The sequence below is a fragment of the Lepidochelys kempii genome, chromosome 1 (assembly GCF_965140265.1).
Source record: "Lepidochelys kempii isolate rLepKem1 chromosome 1, rLepKem1.hap2, whole genome shotgun sequence".
Classification (NCBI taxonomy): domain Eukaryota; kingdom Metazoa; phylum Chordata; order Testudines; family Cheloniidae; genus Lepidochelys; species Lepidochelys kempii.
Genome location: NC_133256.1, coordinates 267,432,898 through 267,453,234, shown reverse-complemented (window position 1 = coordinate 267,453,234; position 20,337 = coordinate 267,432,898). Strand labels below are relative to the sequence as shown.

Sequence of the window (20,337 nt, the reverse complement as noted above, 5' to 3'; positions counted from 1 at the left end):
CTTTTTACCTCTTTCATCTTTACGCAGAGACATCAATTGGTCTGCTCTGACCTCCTTCTGGATCTCTGAACAAGTTCATATTTTTGATGTATAAGGCAACACCTACTCTCTTTTTATCCTGCCCGTCCTTCCTGAACAAGCTATACCCTTTTATAACAATATTCCAGTCATGGAACTTATCCCACCAAGTCTCCGTGACACCAGTGAAGACTTAATTTAGCTTATATACTAATATTTCCAGTTCTTCCTGTTTATTCTCTTTGCATTTGTACATCTAAGATATTGAGGAAATTCCTCTGCTGATGTCCCTCTTTTTTCTCCTGTGACCCTATTGTAATTTTCCATGCTCCCCTCTTCCCCCAACATCTAACCCTCCGTTAAGGTTGCCTTTTTTTAATTTTTACCTGTGGGCTTTTGTCCCCTGCCCCCTTTGAACCTGGTTTAAAACCTCCTCTCTAGGTTGGTGAGTCTGTGCACGAAGGTGCTCTTCCCCTTCTTGGTCAGGAGACCCTCTTCCCAGAGCAGCATCCCATGGTCGAGGAAGCCAAAGCCCTCTTATCAACACTATCTGCATAGCCGTGCATTCATCTGTAGAATGCATGTGTTCCTGCCTGGGCCCTTACGCTCCATCGGGAGGATGGATCAGAACACAATCTGCATGCCTTCACTCTTGCTTCTGGAGTCCTGTGCTCAGGGTCATACTTAGCAGTATCATTAGTGCTCACATGGACGAGTAACACTGGGTAGTGGTCAGAGGGATGGATGAGCCTCAGCAACCTTTCCGTAACATCTCAGATGTGGGCTGCAGGCAGGCAGCACACCTTTGCAGAAATCACGTCAGGTCAGCAGATGGATGCCTCCGTCTCCTTCAGAAAGGAGGCCCCAACCACCAGCACCGTACACCTACTCTTCCTAAGTGCAGTGACTGTGAGCCTCCCAGCTTTGGGAGCAGGTGGCTCTTCCTCCTCAGCCATTGAGCTCTTCTCCTTGTGTCCTGTTGCCAGTATGATGTACAGTTCATTCACCTCAGTGGACCTGGGTGGGGGTGAAGCACTGTCTATTGCCCAAGGTGGCCAGTAGCCAGTCTCCTCCCTGTACAGCATCCAGTTTTCCTTCTTCCTCTGGTGCTGGTGTAGTCATCTGTAGTTGGCTAACATCCTCCATCCGAGATGTTTCCAGTTGTGTCCTGTTGATGAAGTCCTCACACTCCTGGATGCTACACTGATGCTACATCTTCCTGCAGCTCTTCTTACCTGTTTCCCGAGGGACTCCACCAACAGACACCTCTCGCACCGGGTCATTGCCCTGTCAGTCTTTCGTCAACAGGGACATGCAGGCCTCAGTCCCAGTAAGTCAAAGCCAGGGCTTGGATGGAAGCCTCCAGGATCAGGATGCCTGTCTGATGCGGGACCCCACAGATGCAGGGAGAGAGAAAGAGCAAGTGGTGGTGTTGGTGACATGCCGTTTTCCTCCCATGGCAGGTTCTTCCTTGTAGAGCAGTAGTTCTCAACCTTTCCAGACTACTGTACCTCTTTCAGGAATCTGATTTGTCCTGCACACCTCAAGTTTCACTTCACTTAAAAACTATGTGCTTACAAAATCAGATATAAAAATACAGATGTGTCACAGCACACTATTACTGAAAAGTTTCAGAGTAGCAGCCGTGTTAGTCTGTATCCGCAAAAAGAAAAGGAGGACTTGTGGCACCTTAGAGACTAACCAATTTATTTGAGCACAAGCTTTCGTGAGCTACAGCTCACTTCATCGGATGAAGTGAGCTGTAGCTCACGAAAGCTTATGCTCAAATAAATTTGTTAGCCTCTAAGGTGAAGTGAGCTGTAGCTCATGAAAGCTTATGCTCAAATAAATTGGTTAGTCTCTAAGGTGCCACAAGTACTCCTTTTCTTATTACTGAAAAATTGCTTACTTTCTCATTTTGTCTGTATGAAATTTTAGTTTGTGCTGACTTCGCTAGTGCTTTTTATGTAGCCTGTTGTAAAACTAGGCAAAGATCCAGATGAGTTGATGTATCCCTGGAAGACCTCTGTGTACCCACAGAGGTACACATACCCCCGGTTGAGAACCACTGTTGTATAGTACCTGCAAGTTAAGTAAAGGGGAAAAAAAACCAACCCTGCTGCCCTGCGTTCCTTCACTGATGAACAAGCCTTAGTCTTGAAGCTGCCTTCATCTCACCAGCCACTGGGTGACTCAACCCTTCTCTCTCAGTCACCTCTTATCACTGCTCTATCCAGTTAAAAACTGCACTGCTCTCACTTCTAAGAGCCCCTGCTAGAAAGGGGGCACTAATTTACCTAACTGCAGGGCAACATAACCCGGACAGTCAGCAACCAAGTCTAGATTTCAAAACACAGCAACCAGCTCAGAGTCCTATCAAACTCAATGGCAAACTCCCAGCAGAGAAAGTGCCTCTTTTGCTCCCCAAATTTAATCAATAGCAGTAAGTTAGAGGTGCCCCAGAGATACGTATCAGTTGGCTAACTCCCTTCTTGAGATGAGGGATAAGGAATCCTTCTGCAGGCCACAAGCCGTTTTGCAACTGCATTTGAACACATACTTAACTCTGAGTATATGACTACTCCTATTAATGTCATGGGACTACTTGCATGCTTTAAGTTAAGCACATGATAAAGTGTTTGCTAGTGTAGCCCTTAGTGGGACTGTAGTAGATCCTGACACTCCTATGCCTGCCCCTACAGGGGCCAAAGGTCTTCCTGGTGCGTCATAGCCCTGTTTCAAAAGCTTGTGTCAGGATATGCAGAGCAACTTCGTGGCGTGCAGAGGATGCTGGTCCCTGTATGAGCTCCCCAAATCCTGTTTCATGGAACAGAACCATTTCAACCTTGTCTTGGGCTGTCTATGCCAATTTATTATTCCATATCAGAGGGTTCCAAATACAGAGCAGCAACACTGACTCATTTTCTGGGGTTTTTGAAATGTGTACTATCTTAATGTCATACCTCAGGTTTATTAACATCCTAACTGCAAGGGTAATAACAGAGAAAATCCTGTCTCTCTCACCCTTCACAATGTTCTATACCAGTATGCATGGCCGTTTAAAATGTTGCCTGCATTTATTTTTAAACATACTACAGTGTTAGCTGCTAACAGAAATGCTGTTTAAGTCACGTAATGAATCATTGTCACAATCTCCCTAGGCACATGTTTTTCAATCTTTAAAAAATTTTGTAAAATGTATAAAGGGCTCTCTCAGTGTTAACATAGAAGATGGGCTAAGTATTAGCTCTGTGTAAAATGCCATCTTGCAAGATGAAGTTTTTCTTGAAAATACTGGCAAAACCAAACCATAAATAGGAGTTTGTTTAAAACCTAGTATTTTTACATTTGTACAATCATCTACTTAGGATATTTGTTAAAATTATTTAAATATGGTCTTGTAAAAGTTTCACCCTGCTAGTTTTGTGAAACAACTGACGTGCTAATACATCTGCAGAACAGAGATCTATTACAACATACATGTCTCTAGTGGCAGCATTTCACTGTAATATCTCCTCATATCCCTTTATCATCAGTCTGTTCTGTACAAATAGAGTTAATTGAGTATCTTTCAGCCTGAGCTTTCTGAGAAAGGTCCTGGTATGTATTCCAACTATTAAACAATTTATATTGAAATGGTGTTCAGCGGCCCCCTTTGTGCTAGTACAAACAGATTCCAAAAGTTTACAATCTACTTCAGTCAGCTTTTCTGAGCAAAACAATACAGTAATGCCATAGAAGAATGAATAATATTAGAAGTTATATAGAAGGGAGAGACAAATTCTGATCTTAGTTACATTAGTGGAGTCTGGAAAAACTCCACTGACTTCAGAGGAGTAGTTTCAGATTACACTAGTTTAACTGAGATCAGAATCTGGGTTTACCTTCTAGATATAGGGGTCAGATCTTGGCCTCTATGAAGACTGCTTTATCCTACTCTGGTGACTCAGAGTAGACTTAAAGCTTGTCTAAATGGTCAGTTGAGGAAAATCCTTCAGTGGAGTAGGGCTGGCATAGGGAGCCTAATTACACCACTGCCTCATTCCAGTGATCTCTGTTTGCTACAGGCGCCATGGAGGTTAAAGCTGTTTGCAAATTAGAGCAGCCCCAGGCTACTCTAATGTACAACAGTGGCTGAACTGATCCCCAGTCAGCTCCAAGATTGGGGGAGTACAAAGGTTGCATACATCCCCTTTTGCTATGCAGCATGGCAAGGCCTGAGGATAGTGGCTATAGTCTTTAGATCTTATTTGACGAGAGTGACCGAATACCTCATCCACGATGCAATATACAGTTGCACGAAATAATAATAATATATATAACATTATATATAATATAATAATAATATTCTTGCTGTGTGTCCTGGAAAGCTGCAGAGATGTTAACAGATTAGTTGGTGAACAAATGTAATTTCTAAAGCTTTCACAAAAAGAAAAGGAGTACTTGTGGCACCTTGGAGACTAACCAATTTATTTGAGCATAAGCTTTCGTGAGCTACAGCTCACTTCATCGGATGCATTCAGTGGAAAATACAGTGAGATTTATATACACACAGAACATGAAAAAATGGGTGTTATCATACACATTGTAAGGAGAGTGATCACTTAAGATGAGCTATTACCAGCGTGGGGGGGGGGAGACGGGGACGGGGAAAGAAAACACTTCAATCTCTCTGGTCACTCGATCTCTGACCTAAAAGTCGCAATATTACAACAAAAAGACTTCAAAAACAGACTCCAACGAGAGACTGCTGAATTGGAAGTAATTTGCAAACTGGATACAGTTAACTTAGGCTTGAATAGAGACTGGGAGTGGATGAGTCATTACACAAAGTAAAAGTATTTCCCCATGATTATTCCCCTTCTCCCCCCCCCCCAGACGTTCTTGTTAACTGCTGAAAATGGCCCACCTTGATCATCACTACAAAAGGTTTTCTTTCCCCGCCCCCACCCCTCCCCCGCTCTCCTGCTGGTAATAGCTCATCTTAAGTGATCACTCTCCTTACAGTGTGTATGATAAACACCCATTTTTTCATGTTCTGTGTGTATATAAATCTCCTCACTGTATATTCCACTGAATGCATCCGATGAAGTGAGCTGTAGCTCAAGATGCGGCCGGCTCACGAAAGCTCATGCTCAAATAAATTGGTTAGTCTCTAAGGTGCCACAAGTACTCCTTTTCTTTTTGCGAATACAGACTAATACGACTGCTACTCTGAAACCTGTTCTAAAGCTTTGTGATTTAGGCACTTTTTCTATAGTGATGTTTGTGGCAAAAATTTAAGTGATGCTCCTTCCCTCTCTTCTTCATAGTTTGCAGCAACCATGGGAATTGATTTAAGTACACAGGATATTATGAATCCTGGAAGACAATGATCAGATTTTTTTTTTTTGTTTAAATAACGTACACCTTAAACTGTAATTTATAGCCCACTAGCTATGTTAGTGTTTATATTAATGTATGAAGTGAGAGACAAGATGCTGGGTGATAACTGTAGATACCTGTAGGTCTTATCAGCGTGCTAGGTATGTGAAAAATGGTACAGACTAAGAGATAAGTTAGTTATTTCATTAGGCTTCAGCATTAGCACTAGAGCAAACCAGAACCTGGATAGCTTTTGGCATAACAGAACTTTTGTGGATCAATTTTGTATCTGAGAAAGGGAGAAGGAAACTAATATTCTTGGAATTTGAGACACATGGGAGTACATACCAGTGATTCTTAATTTAGGGCTAGATTTTTAACCCATTACTCATTCTGGTGAACAGTTAGTCACAGGACTAATCCTATGGAAACCAGCAACTGTGGGTCTTGACTACTCCTGTGAGTAACTGCTCACCAATGTGAATAAGGGATTCATGATTTTGGATTAGTCTATAATAGCTATCAAAGGAACATCAGCTATTTTTTTAGGAGACTCTGTGTATGCAAATGTTTATATATGTATAGAAATTGCCTTTTACTAAATCAGACCATGCAATTTTTAGTATAATCATACAACTAAATCCCAGTGCAACGAGTAAGTACACAGATAACCTGCTTGTGCTATTTTATAATTTTATGATTCATCTTTCTTAAGCCAACACATTCTGAAAAACCAATTTACGGAAGAGGGGTAGCTAAATCTGCCAACATATGTTGCCATCAGCTCACTATGTTTCAAGTGTCAGTCTCATCTTCAAACTAAGCCAAAACTAAATTACTAGAATTGCATTCCCTTTCCTTTTGACCATATCCTTTTCTAGACAAAGTATTAAGAGACCTGTTCGTTTTCCTGAGTTTCTAGTAAAAGACAAGTCAGTTAAGAGTGGAGGATTGGTTTAAAAATAAAAATATTGTATAAAAATAGCAGTAAATATACAGGGAACATTTACAGTATTGATAAACTTATTAAAAATGCATTTCCTCATTGTAGTCATCAATATCAATTATAAAAGCTTCTTTTTCTGTACCTTGTCACAAAATTGGAAGCTTTTAAACACTAGTTAAAGTACAGGCTCACCGGTAAAGAAGTCATATTTACTTTTAGGAGTAAGCGTCATTGGATATGTTGAGTAAACTCCTCAGAAGTAGCATCTGCACCTGCAAACAAATATCTAAATACGTGGCAGTAACACTGCCTTTATCTAGCTGTTTTCCCACTGAATGTATATTTTTTTCAACATTTAAAATGGAGACTTTCAAAGATTTTATATAACGGAACAAAATAATTATAACTGAGCCCCACTGACACAGGCAAAAATGTAACAAAGAAATTCATATGGGGAGAATAAAGATACAGGGCTGCCTTTGAATCTGGAAGTCCCTTGGATTGCAACTTAGTGTATTGCCAACATGCAACAGATGTACACCATATGAGCAGCTGAAGGAAATATAAGGAGTCTGTATTAATTTTACATTTATCCCAAGGTGAATGTTTGGAACCATTATAGATTTATGCACTTCTGTTTATGGGTAAGCCTTAGAAATAGTTAAACACATTGTTTATTAAAGCCCTTAACAGGGAAGAAAAGGCCACATTCCTTCATGTTAAGGGCTTTATATTCCATTCTTGTTAAGGCTGCTTTTTGAGGCTTACCCTTTTGGGTGTCTCTACTCTGAAGACAGTCACATCATAGGGGTTCTGTCGTCACACCTCAGTGTGGCAAGGGACCAAGCCTGTGGAACTCATAGACATCTGCCTCAGTCCATCCCTCTCTACTTTTAAAAATCTATTGAAGATGTTGCTTTATCAGAAGTGTTTTTCTTCTGCAACTGCTAGTCCCCATGTATGTACCCTTCCTTTATAATTATGTAGATTTGTTATTTAATAATGTATTTGGAGTGGCTGTTGTCTATTTTGTGCCGTTTTAATTGTTTTTGTCTGATAAACTGTAGAGAGCCCAAGTGACTGGTGGTGATTTTTTTTTTGGGGGGGGGGGAGGAAGATGCTCTGTAAATTATTAAATTAAATTCTTATTACAAGATCCTACAAAAATAAAAGTTAAGGAAAAACTATTTAGTTGCTTATACATGAGTGGTGAAGCATGCTTATCTCATGTAACACTGCTGAGCACTGCAGGCAACAAAGCCTTGTGTCTTTTGACACACCCTTAAAACACCTTAATTGTGTGGCAGTATTACTGCTCTTCTGAAGCCATCTCAGAACTTCTGTGTTGGGTCAATCTTTAACTTTTTCTAATGTTTCCACTGGGTGGTGCTGCAGGAATTCCTACCTTTTGACTTGAATCTTTATTTCCCAGAAAGACACCTCTAAAATATAATAGAAGGAAGTCCTGATTTAGAAAGTTTTTGCAGTTTCAACACAATAGAAAAATTCTGAGGATGCTCTAGCAGGAAACCTTCCAGTTGCGGGATATGGAAAAATTACCAACACACTCACTATATTGTGTACAAAGAGTTCCCTAAAGTGCTGTGGGTGTGTACTGCAGCATAAGTTAGTTCTATTGCCATTTACCAGAGAAAGTTCTTCATCAAGTTAATACACGTATATTTACACGTTTACTTGCTAGCTTATTTTTTCAAGGTCAGTTAAATTAGTAGTAAGATCTCCTTTGCTGAATATTTGACAATTTCTACGTAAACAAACTAATATTTGTTTTTTCTTCATTTTGGCAGAAATACTAACTTTTCACTGACCACATCCTATTTGACATCCTTGAAACATAACTGTTGAGAAATATAATTTGAAGATTGACTCAGACTTTTGCCTTTTTCTTTTACAATGTTCCTGTGCAGCTGTTTGGATAGTACTCGCCACTTTCTTTAACCTCTCATGATCTATTGATTGTTACACAAACCAATATCAAGGGAAAAATGTAATGATTTTGCTAATTATTCTAGAAACACAACCTGTCTCAAAATCAACATCAGCTCAAATTTGCATCTGGAGTCGTGTGTAAAACAAATATACCTGATTAATTTTAATATTATCAAGAACAATATTTATTTTCCCTTTCACAACCAGCATGTTTCTTATGTTTGCAATTAAATTAAAAAAAAATTGGCATAAGCAAAGCATCTGAAAGTTGTTAACTTTCGATATAGATGTTCACCATTGCACTAGGTTTATAAATTGAAAATATATAGATAAGATAAATGAGCTAGAAATTACATTTGTCTGTATTTTTCTCTAAAAATATTGATTTATTTTAAGCGCTGTTAGTTACAATAAATTGAAAGATTTTGGTCATTTCAGTGAAAAATTAATTCTTTTTAAACTTGCATAATGATTTTTTTCCCCTGCTAGACATCGTCTTGTTTAAAAAATTTACTCAACTCTCTCATCATTTCTTGTATCCAGTAACTACATCAAAAAACAAAAGAACCTTATAAAAATAATGTAATTTAACAGCAAAATAGCCATGTTCTTTTGCAAGCTAATGCAGTCATCTTCTCAAGGGTTAAAACAAACCTGAGACACTTAGCAAAATAAAACCAGAGCTGCGATTACAAACTGGGACAGATGTAGGAGGCCAGGTTTCCTGTGGCCCATTTTCCAGTTTCCTGCCTGTAACCTGCAGAAATAGAGGAAGCTGAAAGCTAACGTGAATGAGAGACCTAACAATGCACAGCGTCACTCCGCTCAGAGAAACGTGCTCTTAGCCAGAATTAGGATACAAAGGCAATAAACACACAAAAAATATACCCTCTTTTTCCAGACCAGTTGAAAAGAAGAAAGACATCTGTTTAAAGAGAAATGCGTGTGCCTGCAAAACAAGTACTTTCCTGTATGAGACATAAATACGCGTGTGTGCATGGGAGGGTGAGAGGTGGCTGGGTGAGCGTGTGTAGTAGTTGTATGTTTTGCAGCTGCTCTGGTTGCAAAAGGATTTGGTAATTTCTTAATGTATTTAGTGAAATTAATTGCCCTGCTCTGGCTAGGCCTGTGTTTTAATCTTTTTCATGTACATATTTGACCACTGTTAGCCATTCCAAGCTTTGCAGACTTAACTGGCCTCTGATAGACTGTGCAGCCTCTGTGGTTTTCCATTCAACCTCCCTGACTAATCTGTTCACCCAGGTTCCATACCTTGATTTTTGCTTTCAGTCCCAGGCCGCAGTGGACTTTCTAAAGTCAGTAGCAGCTGCTTTTGACCTTAGTTGATATGCAGAATCATGTCCATGGACTTTAAAATTTACACGAATTCCTAGGGACTTACTAAAAAAGAAAAGGAGTACTTGTGGCACCTTAGAGACTAACCAATTTATTTGAGCATGAGCTTTCGTGAGCTACAGCTCACTTCATCGGATGCATGCCGTGGAAACTGTAGCAGACTTTATATATACACAGAGAATATGAAAAAATACCTCCCCCACCCCACTGTCCAGCTGGTAATAGCTTATCTAAAGTGATCACCAGGTGGGCCATTTCCAGCACAAATCCAGGTTTTCTCACCCTCCACCCCCCCACACAAATTCACTCTCCTGCTGGTGATAGCCCATCCAAAGTGACAACTCTTTACACAATGTGCATGATAATAAAGTTGGGCCATTTCCTGCACAAATCCAGGTTCTCTCACCCCCTCACCCCGCTCCCAAAAACCACACACACAAACTCAGTATCCTGCTGGTAATAGCTCATCCAAAGTGACCATTCTCCCTACAATGTGCATAATTAAGGTGGGCCATTTCCAGCACAAATCCAGGTTTTCTCACATCCCCCCCACCCCCATACACACACAAACTCACTCTCCTGCTGGTAATAGCTCATCAACAATAAATGCTGTTGTATCTCCTGAGCATTTCTGAGAATAGGCAGTTTGATAGGCATCTTTCATAATATTTATCAAAGTCCTGTCTGTGTACTCTAAAGTGGGTTCCCAATCACTGGCACATAGTGTCAGCATTGGTATTCTAGGCTCCTCTTTCCTATCTTAGTGGTGAACCTCAAGTTCGGGCCTCAGCGCTGTGCACCTATTCATTTCTCACTCAGTCTGGTAAATTGTGATAGTTGCTTGAGAAGTTTGTGGATCCCTGTTTTATACAGATTATTCCTTTGCCATAAAATATTCTATTTCCAAGTATAATTTTTTGGCAGCCAGTTGTTATACCAATAATTATTTTTATCAATGGAGATTGTGTTCATTGGGGGAAAATTTATTAGACTATTCAGCTCAACCTAATACTTCTAACATCACTGGGTGATTTTGTCCCTTCCACAACTGTACTACATCAGAAACCCCTACATGTAAAGAACATTAAGGTTGCAAAGTCAAACACTCAAAAGTTAAAAGAAAAGGAGTACTTGTGGCACCTTAGAGACGAATCAATTTATTTGAGCATAAGCTTTCATGAGCTACAGCTCACTTGCATCCGATGAAGTGAGCTGTAGCTCACGAAAGCTTATGCTCAAATAAATTGGTTAGTCTCTAAGGTGCCACAAATACTCCTTTTCTTTTTGAGAATACAGACTAACATGGCTGCTACTCTGAAACCACTGAAAAGTTAGGAATGCCAGAATTAAGGTTGCCAGTACAACCTTAATTCAGCCCCCTTGTGCATATGCATTATTATACATTCTTTAATTATTTGATCACATACAATATTTTCCACAGAGCCCCTGACTCATTCAGTGCACAGCATAGATGTTGTTCATTGAATAGTTACATGTCAGTATTTCTTTTTATACTCATCATTCAATGTGTGGCCGCAGGCATTATTTATTATACACTATTCAAACCTTGCACTGAGTAAAAAATTATTAATTTCTGGGTTTGCTGAGCAAAATTAAGAATTCCCATGGGAAATTCTGACATTTCAGCATTTGTTTTTTTCCCAAATTGGGACAAAAAGTGGATTTTTTTTTTTTGTGGAATGGAAATTTTCAAAATTTTGATTCAGAAATGTCAAAATAAAAATGTTTTGACATATTGAATTGAAAGTAAACATTGACATTGCCAAAGTCAAAATGTATCAAAATGCTTTTTTTCAAGTTAGTTCAATATTAAACTACATTGTCCCACAGTGGCTCATTGCTTCCTAGGAACTATAATTTGGGAGCTCGATGCCACCATTTCCCTATCTGGGCTAGGCTTCCTGGCTTGATGGCATCTTCCGTAATGCATGCAGAGCCATCTGACCATGATGCACCATGTTGGTCGATTGGGGGAAATCCACATTGCATTATGGGAAGGTGTAGTTCTCCGGGGAGTCCAGCCCATAGGAGAGAATGGGGGTCCCAAATAATGATTTGAAATGATTTGAAACAACATGTTTCGGCTTAGTTCAAAAACCAAAATATTCCAATTTGGGTCAAACCCACCCAAAATGAAATATTTCATTTAGATTTTCCTGACAGAAAATTGAAAATTTTCAGCAAAAATTTTGATTTTGCAGAAACTGCATTTTCTGTTGGAAAATCATTCTGACAGAGATTTCCAACCAGCTCTACTAATTTCCTCTGGCTTTTCTGTGGGGCTCTTATTGTAGCAAAATAGATTCTGCTTAATAGTAAACCTGTTAATAACAACATTCTGCCTGGAACCGATTCGGTCCAGTTGACTAGAATGTTAATTGGTCAGGATATTGGCGACAGGCATGCCAACTATTGACAACTCCTTTGTGGAAAGCCCAGGCCACCCAGAGGTTTACAGGGCTGCAGCCAGGGGAGGAAGCTCTGGTACATGTGGAACTCAGGCAGGTTGCAGGCAGGGCAGCCGGGAGGCTGGATGAGGTGGCTTTCCACAGGAAGCAGGGTGCTGGTGGCCATGGGGCTGCATTGTACCTCTCCCAGTGCTCTCCTTGTGCTAGGTTCCGCCCTGGCGCTGTGGGTCCAGGCTCAGCACATTCTAGTACCCCTGCTCCCTATAGAGAGCCCTGTCCACAGGCACGCTAGTGGGATTGCAGTCAGGGAAGTGCATGGACGTACCAAGCTTGGGCCTTCAGTGCCAGGGCAGAATGCAGCCTGGAGAGTGCAGGGAGAGGTGTTGTGCAGCTGTAATGCTTCCTTCCCTGGCTGCAGCCCCGCAAACCTGTCTGCGGTTGGTGCTCTGCATGTCCCAGCGCTTCCTTCCAGAGCCACAGCGCTGGAACGAAGCACTGGGATTTGCTGAGCACTGACTGCAGGGAGGTTTGCGGGGCTGCAGCCAGGGAAGGTATGTTCCTTGGCTGCAGCCCCACAAGGCGCCTTTTTGCTTATTGGCAACCGTCGATTAATAGCAACTTTTGACTCTCCACCGAGGGGTTGCTAGTATTTGGAATCTACTGTACTGTATCTTAATTCTTTACAAACATTAATGAAATCATCTTTGCAGCGCCTGAGAGGTGAAATGCTATTATGCTCATTTTACACGTGGCCACTGAGGGACAGAGACAGAAGCCAAAATTGACTAGAGGGGATGGACACCTATGCTTTGCCAGTAGATTTCACAGCTATTTGCTAGACAGCAAAGGAATGATTAGACTATTCCAGGTTCTGCGGGGGAGTGTTCTATGGGGATTACAGACCCTTTGGACTCTGTCACCCCCAGCCTTTCCCTGCCCTATCCCCTCCCCTGCTGCTATCCCCCTGCTGCTTTCCGCCTCTTCCACAGCTCCATATATTCTTCCTTAACCACGTCCTTGGAAACAGTTGACCCATTTTATTTAAAACTTTAAAAAAAATAATAATAAAATCAGCCCGAGGCAGATGGCCGGCATGGAAAATTTCAGCCTGTACAGTTTAAGTTTGTGGAAGTTACAAGCAACTGGAAACAGGGTTTTATAATGGAAACTGTTGGGCAACCTTAGCTATAGTTGTCACTACCTGTACCACCTATAATACATGCTCTTGGTCAGGACTGAAGGGTCAGGAATCTGCTGCAGCAAACACACTTCTATACCAGTTAAGGTCCAATTAAACTTTCCACTGATACAGAGAAGAGGATGTAGTCCAGCTCTAAAAGCAAAGAAAGGCACATTGTGGGTCTTAACTGTTCTAGTAATATGATTCATGTCATCATGATTGTGAAGGTTGTGTTGGTGTTTTCATAACCCCTTACCCTTCTTAATTTCTTCAATTGAAATTTTGTCTTCAAGATTTTAGCCCAGGAGATTTGTTTTACAAAAGTCTAAAACAGTTTAATATATTTTTAATTTCCCAGAGTGAAAGAAGTTGATGATTTCAGATGCTTTTTATCATTTCAAAGAGGCACCAGATGTAAACTGAAATTGTGCAGGATATTTCTTTATATTGTATATTATTAATTATAGGGGAGAAACTCAAATAAAAATGTCAGGTTTCAGAGTAGCAGCCGTGTTAGTCTGTATTCACAAAAAGAAAAGGAGGACTTGTGGCACCTTAGAGGCTAACCAATTTATTTGAGCATGAGCTTTCGTGAGCTACAGCTCACTTCATCGGATGCATTTATATGCTCAAATAAATTGGTTAGTCTCTAAGGTGCCACAAGTACTCCTTTTCTTCAAATAAAAATGTATTTTTAACAATATGGTTATGAGCCTGCTCCCTGTGTAATAAAATAAACAGATTTTTTAACTCCTTGGGCTAGTGTATATATGTGAGAGTCAGATGAATAGAGCTATATGATTAAGCAGAATGTCTTGGATAAATCCACCATGGAGGGCTAAATACTTATTTATCCAATAGACAGGGGTGAAAGTAATTTAAAGGACTTACCAGTACTCTGGAGTCCTGAGAGGGGGCGTGGCCTCAACTGGAAGAGGTGGGGCCGAGCCCTTTAAATCGCCCCCAGAGCTACCAGCTGCAGAAGCAGCTGGGAGCCCCAGGACTCAGAGGCGATTTAAAGGGCTCCGGCTGCCGCTACTACAGTGGAGCTCCGGGCCCTTTAAATCACCGCCGGAGCCCTGCTGCTGCAACCCTGGGCTCCAGCAGCTGGGAGTGCTTTAAAGGGCCTGGGGCTCCCCGCAGCAGCCGGAGCCCCTGGCCTTTAAAGCACCGCCGGAGCCCTGCTGCCACTACCCCTGGGGCTCTGGCAGTAGGGCTCTGGTGGCTCTTTAAAGGGCCAGGGGTTCCAGCCTCTGCGGGGAGCCCCAGGCCCTTTAAAGCGCTAGCCGGGGGAAGCCGGTCCAGTCCAGCACAGCGTATTGGCTCTTGCCAGTACGCCAGACCGGTCCAGACCGGACTGGCTTACTTTCACCTCTGCCAGTAGACTATATCTGTTTTAAAGGCACGTGATGTAACTTTAAATATCTGTATTTTTATATGTGTTTATACCCTTTTTCTTACCCTGCACTGGGTAAAAAAGGATTTGTATAAAAATACATAAAATTTGCATAAAAATATATGTAACCGAATAGATGCTGTGCCTTTAATTCTAAATATATGTTTTATATTTAACTTAACAACTGGTTTGTTGAAAAGACTGGGATGGCTCCCCATGACAACATGGACCTCTGCCCTCTGTCGTAGACTTTATTATTGTTACATTGCACATCTGGGAGTCGTCGGCTATGTATTCCTGCCTTTTGTGTTCAAATTGAATTTCCAAATGTAATGGATAAATGAGGCCTTTGCAGTCATAAGAAAAAGGACAAATTTGGAAAACCCCTTTTGGTGTGTGTGCTTTGAAATGATTTAGACCAAAGCAAATTCCCAATTTTATTTTGCCTCCCCCCTAAAAATATTCACTAAATTCTCCAGTATCTTTAGCTGACTCAGTAAATTAACTTTGGTGAAGAATAAATTATTTATTTTTGTCATTAAATATTCTACATGCAGTTTCATTTTGTTTATCATAGGACGTAGTGGATTGTTTTTCTAGTGAGTGAAAAGCAACAAACATTAATTAGCACCCTGATGTATATGAGTGAAGAGGAAAACCTAAAGTTCAGTGAACTGCTTATACAGGTACATACAGTCTCACATGGTTGAATAGCTAGAAGCCTTGTGCCACCTTGTGGCAGTCACACCAAACAGAACTGTACAGCTGTAAGCCCGATAAACACACTGGCTGCACCGTAGAATAATATTAGAACCTTAGTGATTTAGACCCTACTAATTTTGTTTTGGAGATAATTTCGTTTGCTGGACTTAGATGTAGACAATGGATACTCCTAAAAATCCAGTAAACTTGATATGCATCCGATGAAGTGAGCTGTAGCTCATGAAAGCTTATGCTCAAATAAATTGGTTAGTCTCTAAGGTGCCACAAGTACTCCTTTTCTTTTTGCGAATACAGACTAACACGGCTGCTACTCTGAAACTTGATAATACTGGAATTCTTATATCTGTATCAGATATGTGAAACAAGGTCAGAATTAAACAAGCAATTAAGCAAGTGCTAAAAAGAAAATAATATGGCATTAGTGGCTTTTCCACTCCTTTCCCCCCCTGATTTAGGGATAGCAACTAATTATTTATTTGGATACCTAGAGCAACAGTCACAAAAGCCTGAATGACTAGGCCTGATACTTATACCAATGGTTAGAGGTAATATTTACATGCTGAGACATTTCAGAATTACTGAAAATGAGAAAAACCCTGCTTATTTATTTTCTAGTTTAAAGGTCAATTGAAAATAAAATTTTGATTGTAAAAATAGCCTGACCTTCAATGTTAACAATCCTGAATCGTGATTTGTGTGTGCACACATATGGCAAATCAGAATATTGGCTCTCTGAAATGTCCTAGTTCTTCTGTTACTATATAAGCAATAGAAGAGAGGGTTTTATAAAAGGAAGTGGCTGTCTACACTGTGACACCCACAAAAATTAATATGCAGTAATTGAAGGTGTGAATTTGAAGTGGATTAGTTAAACTGTATTTAATCCCTGCATGATGCTTTTATTCAGAATTAAAGTGGCCTTGAATCACTTTCAGAGTGAGTTAAAGTAAACTGAATTAAGGCCACTTTAATTCTGGGATGTATTAGCAGGAGTGTTGTAAGCAAGACACGAGATGTAATTTTTCCAATCTACTCCGTGCTGGTTAGGCCTCAGGTGGAGTATTGTGTCCAGTTCTGGGCGCCACATTTCAGGAAAAATGTGGACAACTTGGAGAAAGTCAAGAAGAGCAACAAAAATGATTAAAGGTCTAGAACACATGACCTATGAGGGAAGATTGAAAAAATTGAGTTTGTTTAGTCTGGAAAAGAGAAGACTGAGAGGGGACATGATAACCGTTTTCAAGTACATACAAGGTTGTTACGAGGAGGAGGGAGAAGAATTGTTCTTAACCTCTGAGGATAGGACAAAAAGCAATGGGCTTAAATTACAGCAAGGGAGGTTTAGGTTGGACATTAGGAAAAACTTCCTAACTGTCAGGGTGGTTAAGCACTGGAATAAATTACCTAGGGAGGTTGTGGAATCTCCATCATTGGAGATTTTTAAGAGCAGGTTAGACAAACACCTGTCAGGAATGGTCTAAATCAGGGGTTTTCAAGCTTTTTCTTTCTGAGCCCGCACCCATCCCTCCCACAACATGCTATAAAAACTCCACAGCCCACCTGTGCCACAACAACTGTTTTTCTCCATGTAAAAGCCAGGGCGAGCATTAAGGGGCAGGAAGCAGGGCAATTTCCTGGGGCCCTACGCCACAGGGGAAACCGTAAAGCTACATTGCTCAGGCTTTGTCTTCAGCCCCAGGTGTTGGGGCTTGCGGCCACAGGCTGTGAGTCTAATGCCAGCCATGCTTGACGGATACCCTGGTTGAGAACCACTGGTCTAGATAATACTTAGTCCTACCGTGAGTGCCGGGGCCTGGACTAGATGACCTCTCGAAGTCCCTTCCAGTCCTATGATTCTATGAATGAGGGTGTTCAGACAGAAGTTTGATGTGGTTTAATTAATCCACTTCAAATTCACATTTTTAGTTAATTTGGATTATTTTCCTAAATCACTTTTTAAAATGGGATGTACTCTTCCAGCTGACTTAGGGCCCTTCTGAAATTTTTCTCCTAGCTGCCAGCTCCACCTGAGATACTGAAGGGCAAGATACTTCTTACATAACTGATGGAATGTTTAAGGTGAATCACTTTGGGGGAATTATTTTACACTTCCCAAGTGTGCTAGGCTCCTTACATTGCAGATAAAATGGTCCCTGCTCCAAAGAGCTGACAGTCCAAGTGCAGACATGATGCAACAAAGGAGGTGACAAAGCAGCAGAGAAAGAGGATTGGTGAGGAAGGAGAGGGATTACAGCAATACGATTATGCAGTCACTATGGTAAGGCAGGTCACCTCACAGCAGCATGTATGTTTAGTTAAATGAATAGAAAAATGAATTTAATTCCTGTCTCCCTTCTTGTGGTCCTTGCAATATCAGGAGGTTTTCCTGAAGAGAGGGTAGTACCCTGGGAGTGAATTCTGAGAGCAGGAACCAGCATAGAGATGGAAAAGCAGGCTGATGAAGTATCAAGACTGGCGTCATTAGTGGGGGAAAGGTGACAAAGATGCAGTGAGATTATGTAGGCAGAGGCAGAGTTACAGAGGGCATTGTAAATGAGGCTAAATTTAAACATGATGCAGTGGATATGGGGGAGACAGTAGAGGAGTTCAAAAAGGCAAGTGACCAGTCAGATTGATGGGCAAGAAGACTATTTTTAGAGGCCATGTTTTGTATGGATTGTAAAGGAGCAATGTTGGAACAAGAAAGCCAGAGAGAGGTGGTTGATGCAGGAATTGAAATGGGAAGTGCTAAGGGCCTGGAAATGACACGGGGTTTATATGAACCACATGTACAGTGTTTTACTTTCCCTTCACTCCGGTGTGTATGTTTTAGCAAAAATTAACGGGGGGAAAAAGAATGCTACAACTAGATTTGTGACGTGGGAGTGCCGGTCTTCTGTATTTTTGTGCTTAGAATTATTTTTTAGTGCCTTTCACCTTCCTTTGCCAAACTGTTTTTTAGCTGTGTAGAATGAATCCTACATGAAGATTAGGGCTGAGATGAACCTAGAGCTTAAATCTGTGCTACTGAATGCCTTTCACACAGTGTTGTCTTTTGTCCATTGTAGGTATGGAGAGTGCAATCACACTGTGGCAGTTCCTATTGCAATTGCTGCTGGATCAGAAACATGAGCACCTGATCTGTTGGACATCCAACGATGGGGAATTCAAGCTACTCAAAGCAGAAGAGGTGGCCAAGCTGTGGGGACTCAGAAAAAACAAAACTAATATGAATTATGACAAGCTGAGCAGAGCACTCCGATACTATTATGACAAGGTAAACATGGTTATTCTGAAGCAGATTAAGAAAACAGAAGCAAAACCGAATGGACTAATTGAGAGATGCAAATAATATTTTACCTTTATGTAGATGCTTTCATTCTTAAAGATCCCAAAACAAAATTTATAAATAGAGCACCATTGAAGGCAGCCACCTCTGGGTGGAGTGACAACTAATCGGCACTCAGTAAACCACTGCACAATACTAGAGTGAGGGAGGAGGAGAAATTTTGGCCAACACCCTCTGTAACTGTTGACAACAATGAAATGGCTGTTTATTATAAAGAGAGACTGGTGATCACAGCATATTTAGGACTTTCTCCAATGAAGATCAGTGATGGAGCGTAGCAATGCTGTAATTATAACAGTTATAATAGTGGCTTCACTGCCAGGCTAACTTTAAAAATGGTGAACACACACACACACACACTCTCTCTCTCTCTCTCTCTCTCTCACTTTAAACATTGAGGTTAAGATTTTCAAAGCCAACTGAGGGACACACATGGTTGAGACACACATGAGGTTTTTGGGCAATAATTTAATAGTCTCACCCTATCATTTCTACAAAATGTTTTGAGTTTAAGAACTGCCAGTGACAGTGTGCAGTAAATGGCAAGTCATAAAGGGCATGATATAATGACCATTGAAATCAATGAGGGGAGGGTGTCTTTCAATTCACTTAATAGATTGGGCCCTAATTCTTTTGGTTTGCAATGCAATGAACATTAATCTCTTGAAACACTTTTAGAATGCCTGTGGCTATGCTATTGTACTGCACAGGAGTTTCATTGTAATTGTCCACTAATGAATGCCCACTTTTTCTTAAGTAGTATTTACATTTCATGTAAAAGCATCTTGTGAAACTCTGTGTTGATTTAAGTAATAAGCTAGATTACATGTTGGGTGTAATTTGGTTATAAAACAGACGTAAGTGGTAAAGTACTGCAGCATGCACCAATCTGACATTTTTATGGATGTGCAGAACAAGTGTAATTTACAACAAGAAAAGCAACTAACAGCAAGGTGCGTTGTTGTTGTTGTTGTTATTAGTATTATGTAACACCTGCGAGCCCCAGTCATAGCCCATTGTGCTATGCACTATACAAGCACAGAACAAAAAGACAGAGCTTTGTAAGATAAAACATGTATGAGCAGGTGGTGTTCTCACCCCATTCCAGGTAAAGCCTGCACAAGCTGCAGACTGTGAAACTTACTCCCATTCCCAATGTTATCTTTAGTGATCTCCCACATCACAATGACAGAGCATAAACCTCAGTCCAAGCTTCCTGCTCAAAGTCTAGCTGTTCCTAGGGTTTCTTGCACATTCTCTCTATCTCTGCCTCTCGTTCGCTCTGAACAGAGAGTCACATCCTCCTCTTCTATATTCTGGTAGAATTAACTATGTAAGATGAGTCAGCAGAATTTACATTGAAGCTTTATGCAAGGCTCTAACTTTTGATAAGAGGGTGGGTTAATAGAAGTGTAGGCGCCAACTCCCTTGGTGCTCTGGGGCTTGAGCACCCACGGGAAAAAAATAGTGGATGCTCTGCACGCACTGGTGGCCCTGCCGATGAGCTCTTCCCTCTCCCTCCCAGCATCTCCAGCCTGCGGTGGATCAGTTGTTCAGTGGCGGGCAGGAGGGGCTGGGGAGGGGAGGGGGCAGAGTGAGGGCGGGGGCGGAACGGTGGCAGGGCCC

The 20,337-nt window shown here is 41.0% G+C and overlaps 1 protein-coding gene across 1 annotated transcript in view; it reads left to right on the top strand.

The window, feature by feature from the left end:
* ELK3 (ETS transcription factor ELK3) overlaps positions 1 to 20,337 on the top strand; it is a 60,562-nt gene that overhangs the window by 8,424 nt on the left and 31,801 nt on the right. The window contains exon 2 of the mRNA XM_073327481.1: positions 18,431 to 18,639. Within this exon, the coding sequence (XP_073183582.1) occupies positions 18,433 to 18,639 (207 nt within the window). The 5' untranslated portion in view covers positions 18,431 to 18,432. The remainder of the gene's footprint in view (positions 1 to 18,430; positions 18,640 to 20,337) is intronic.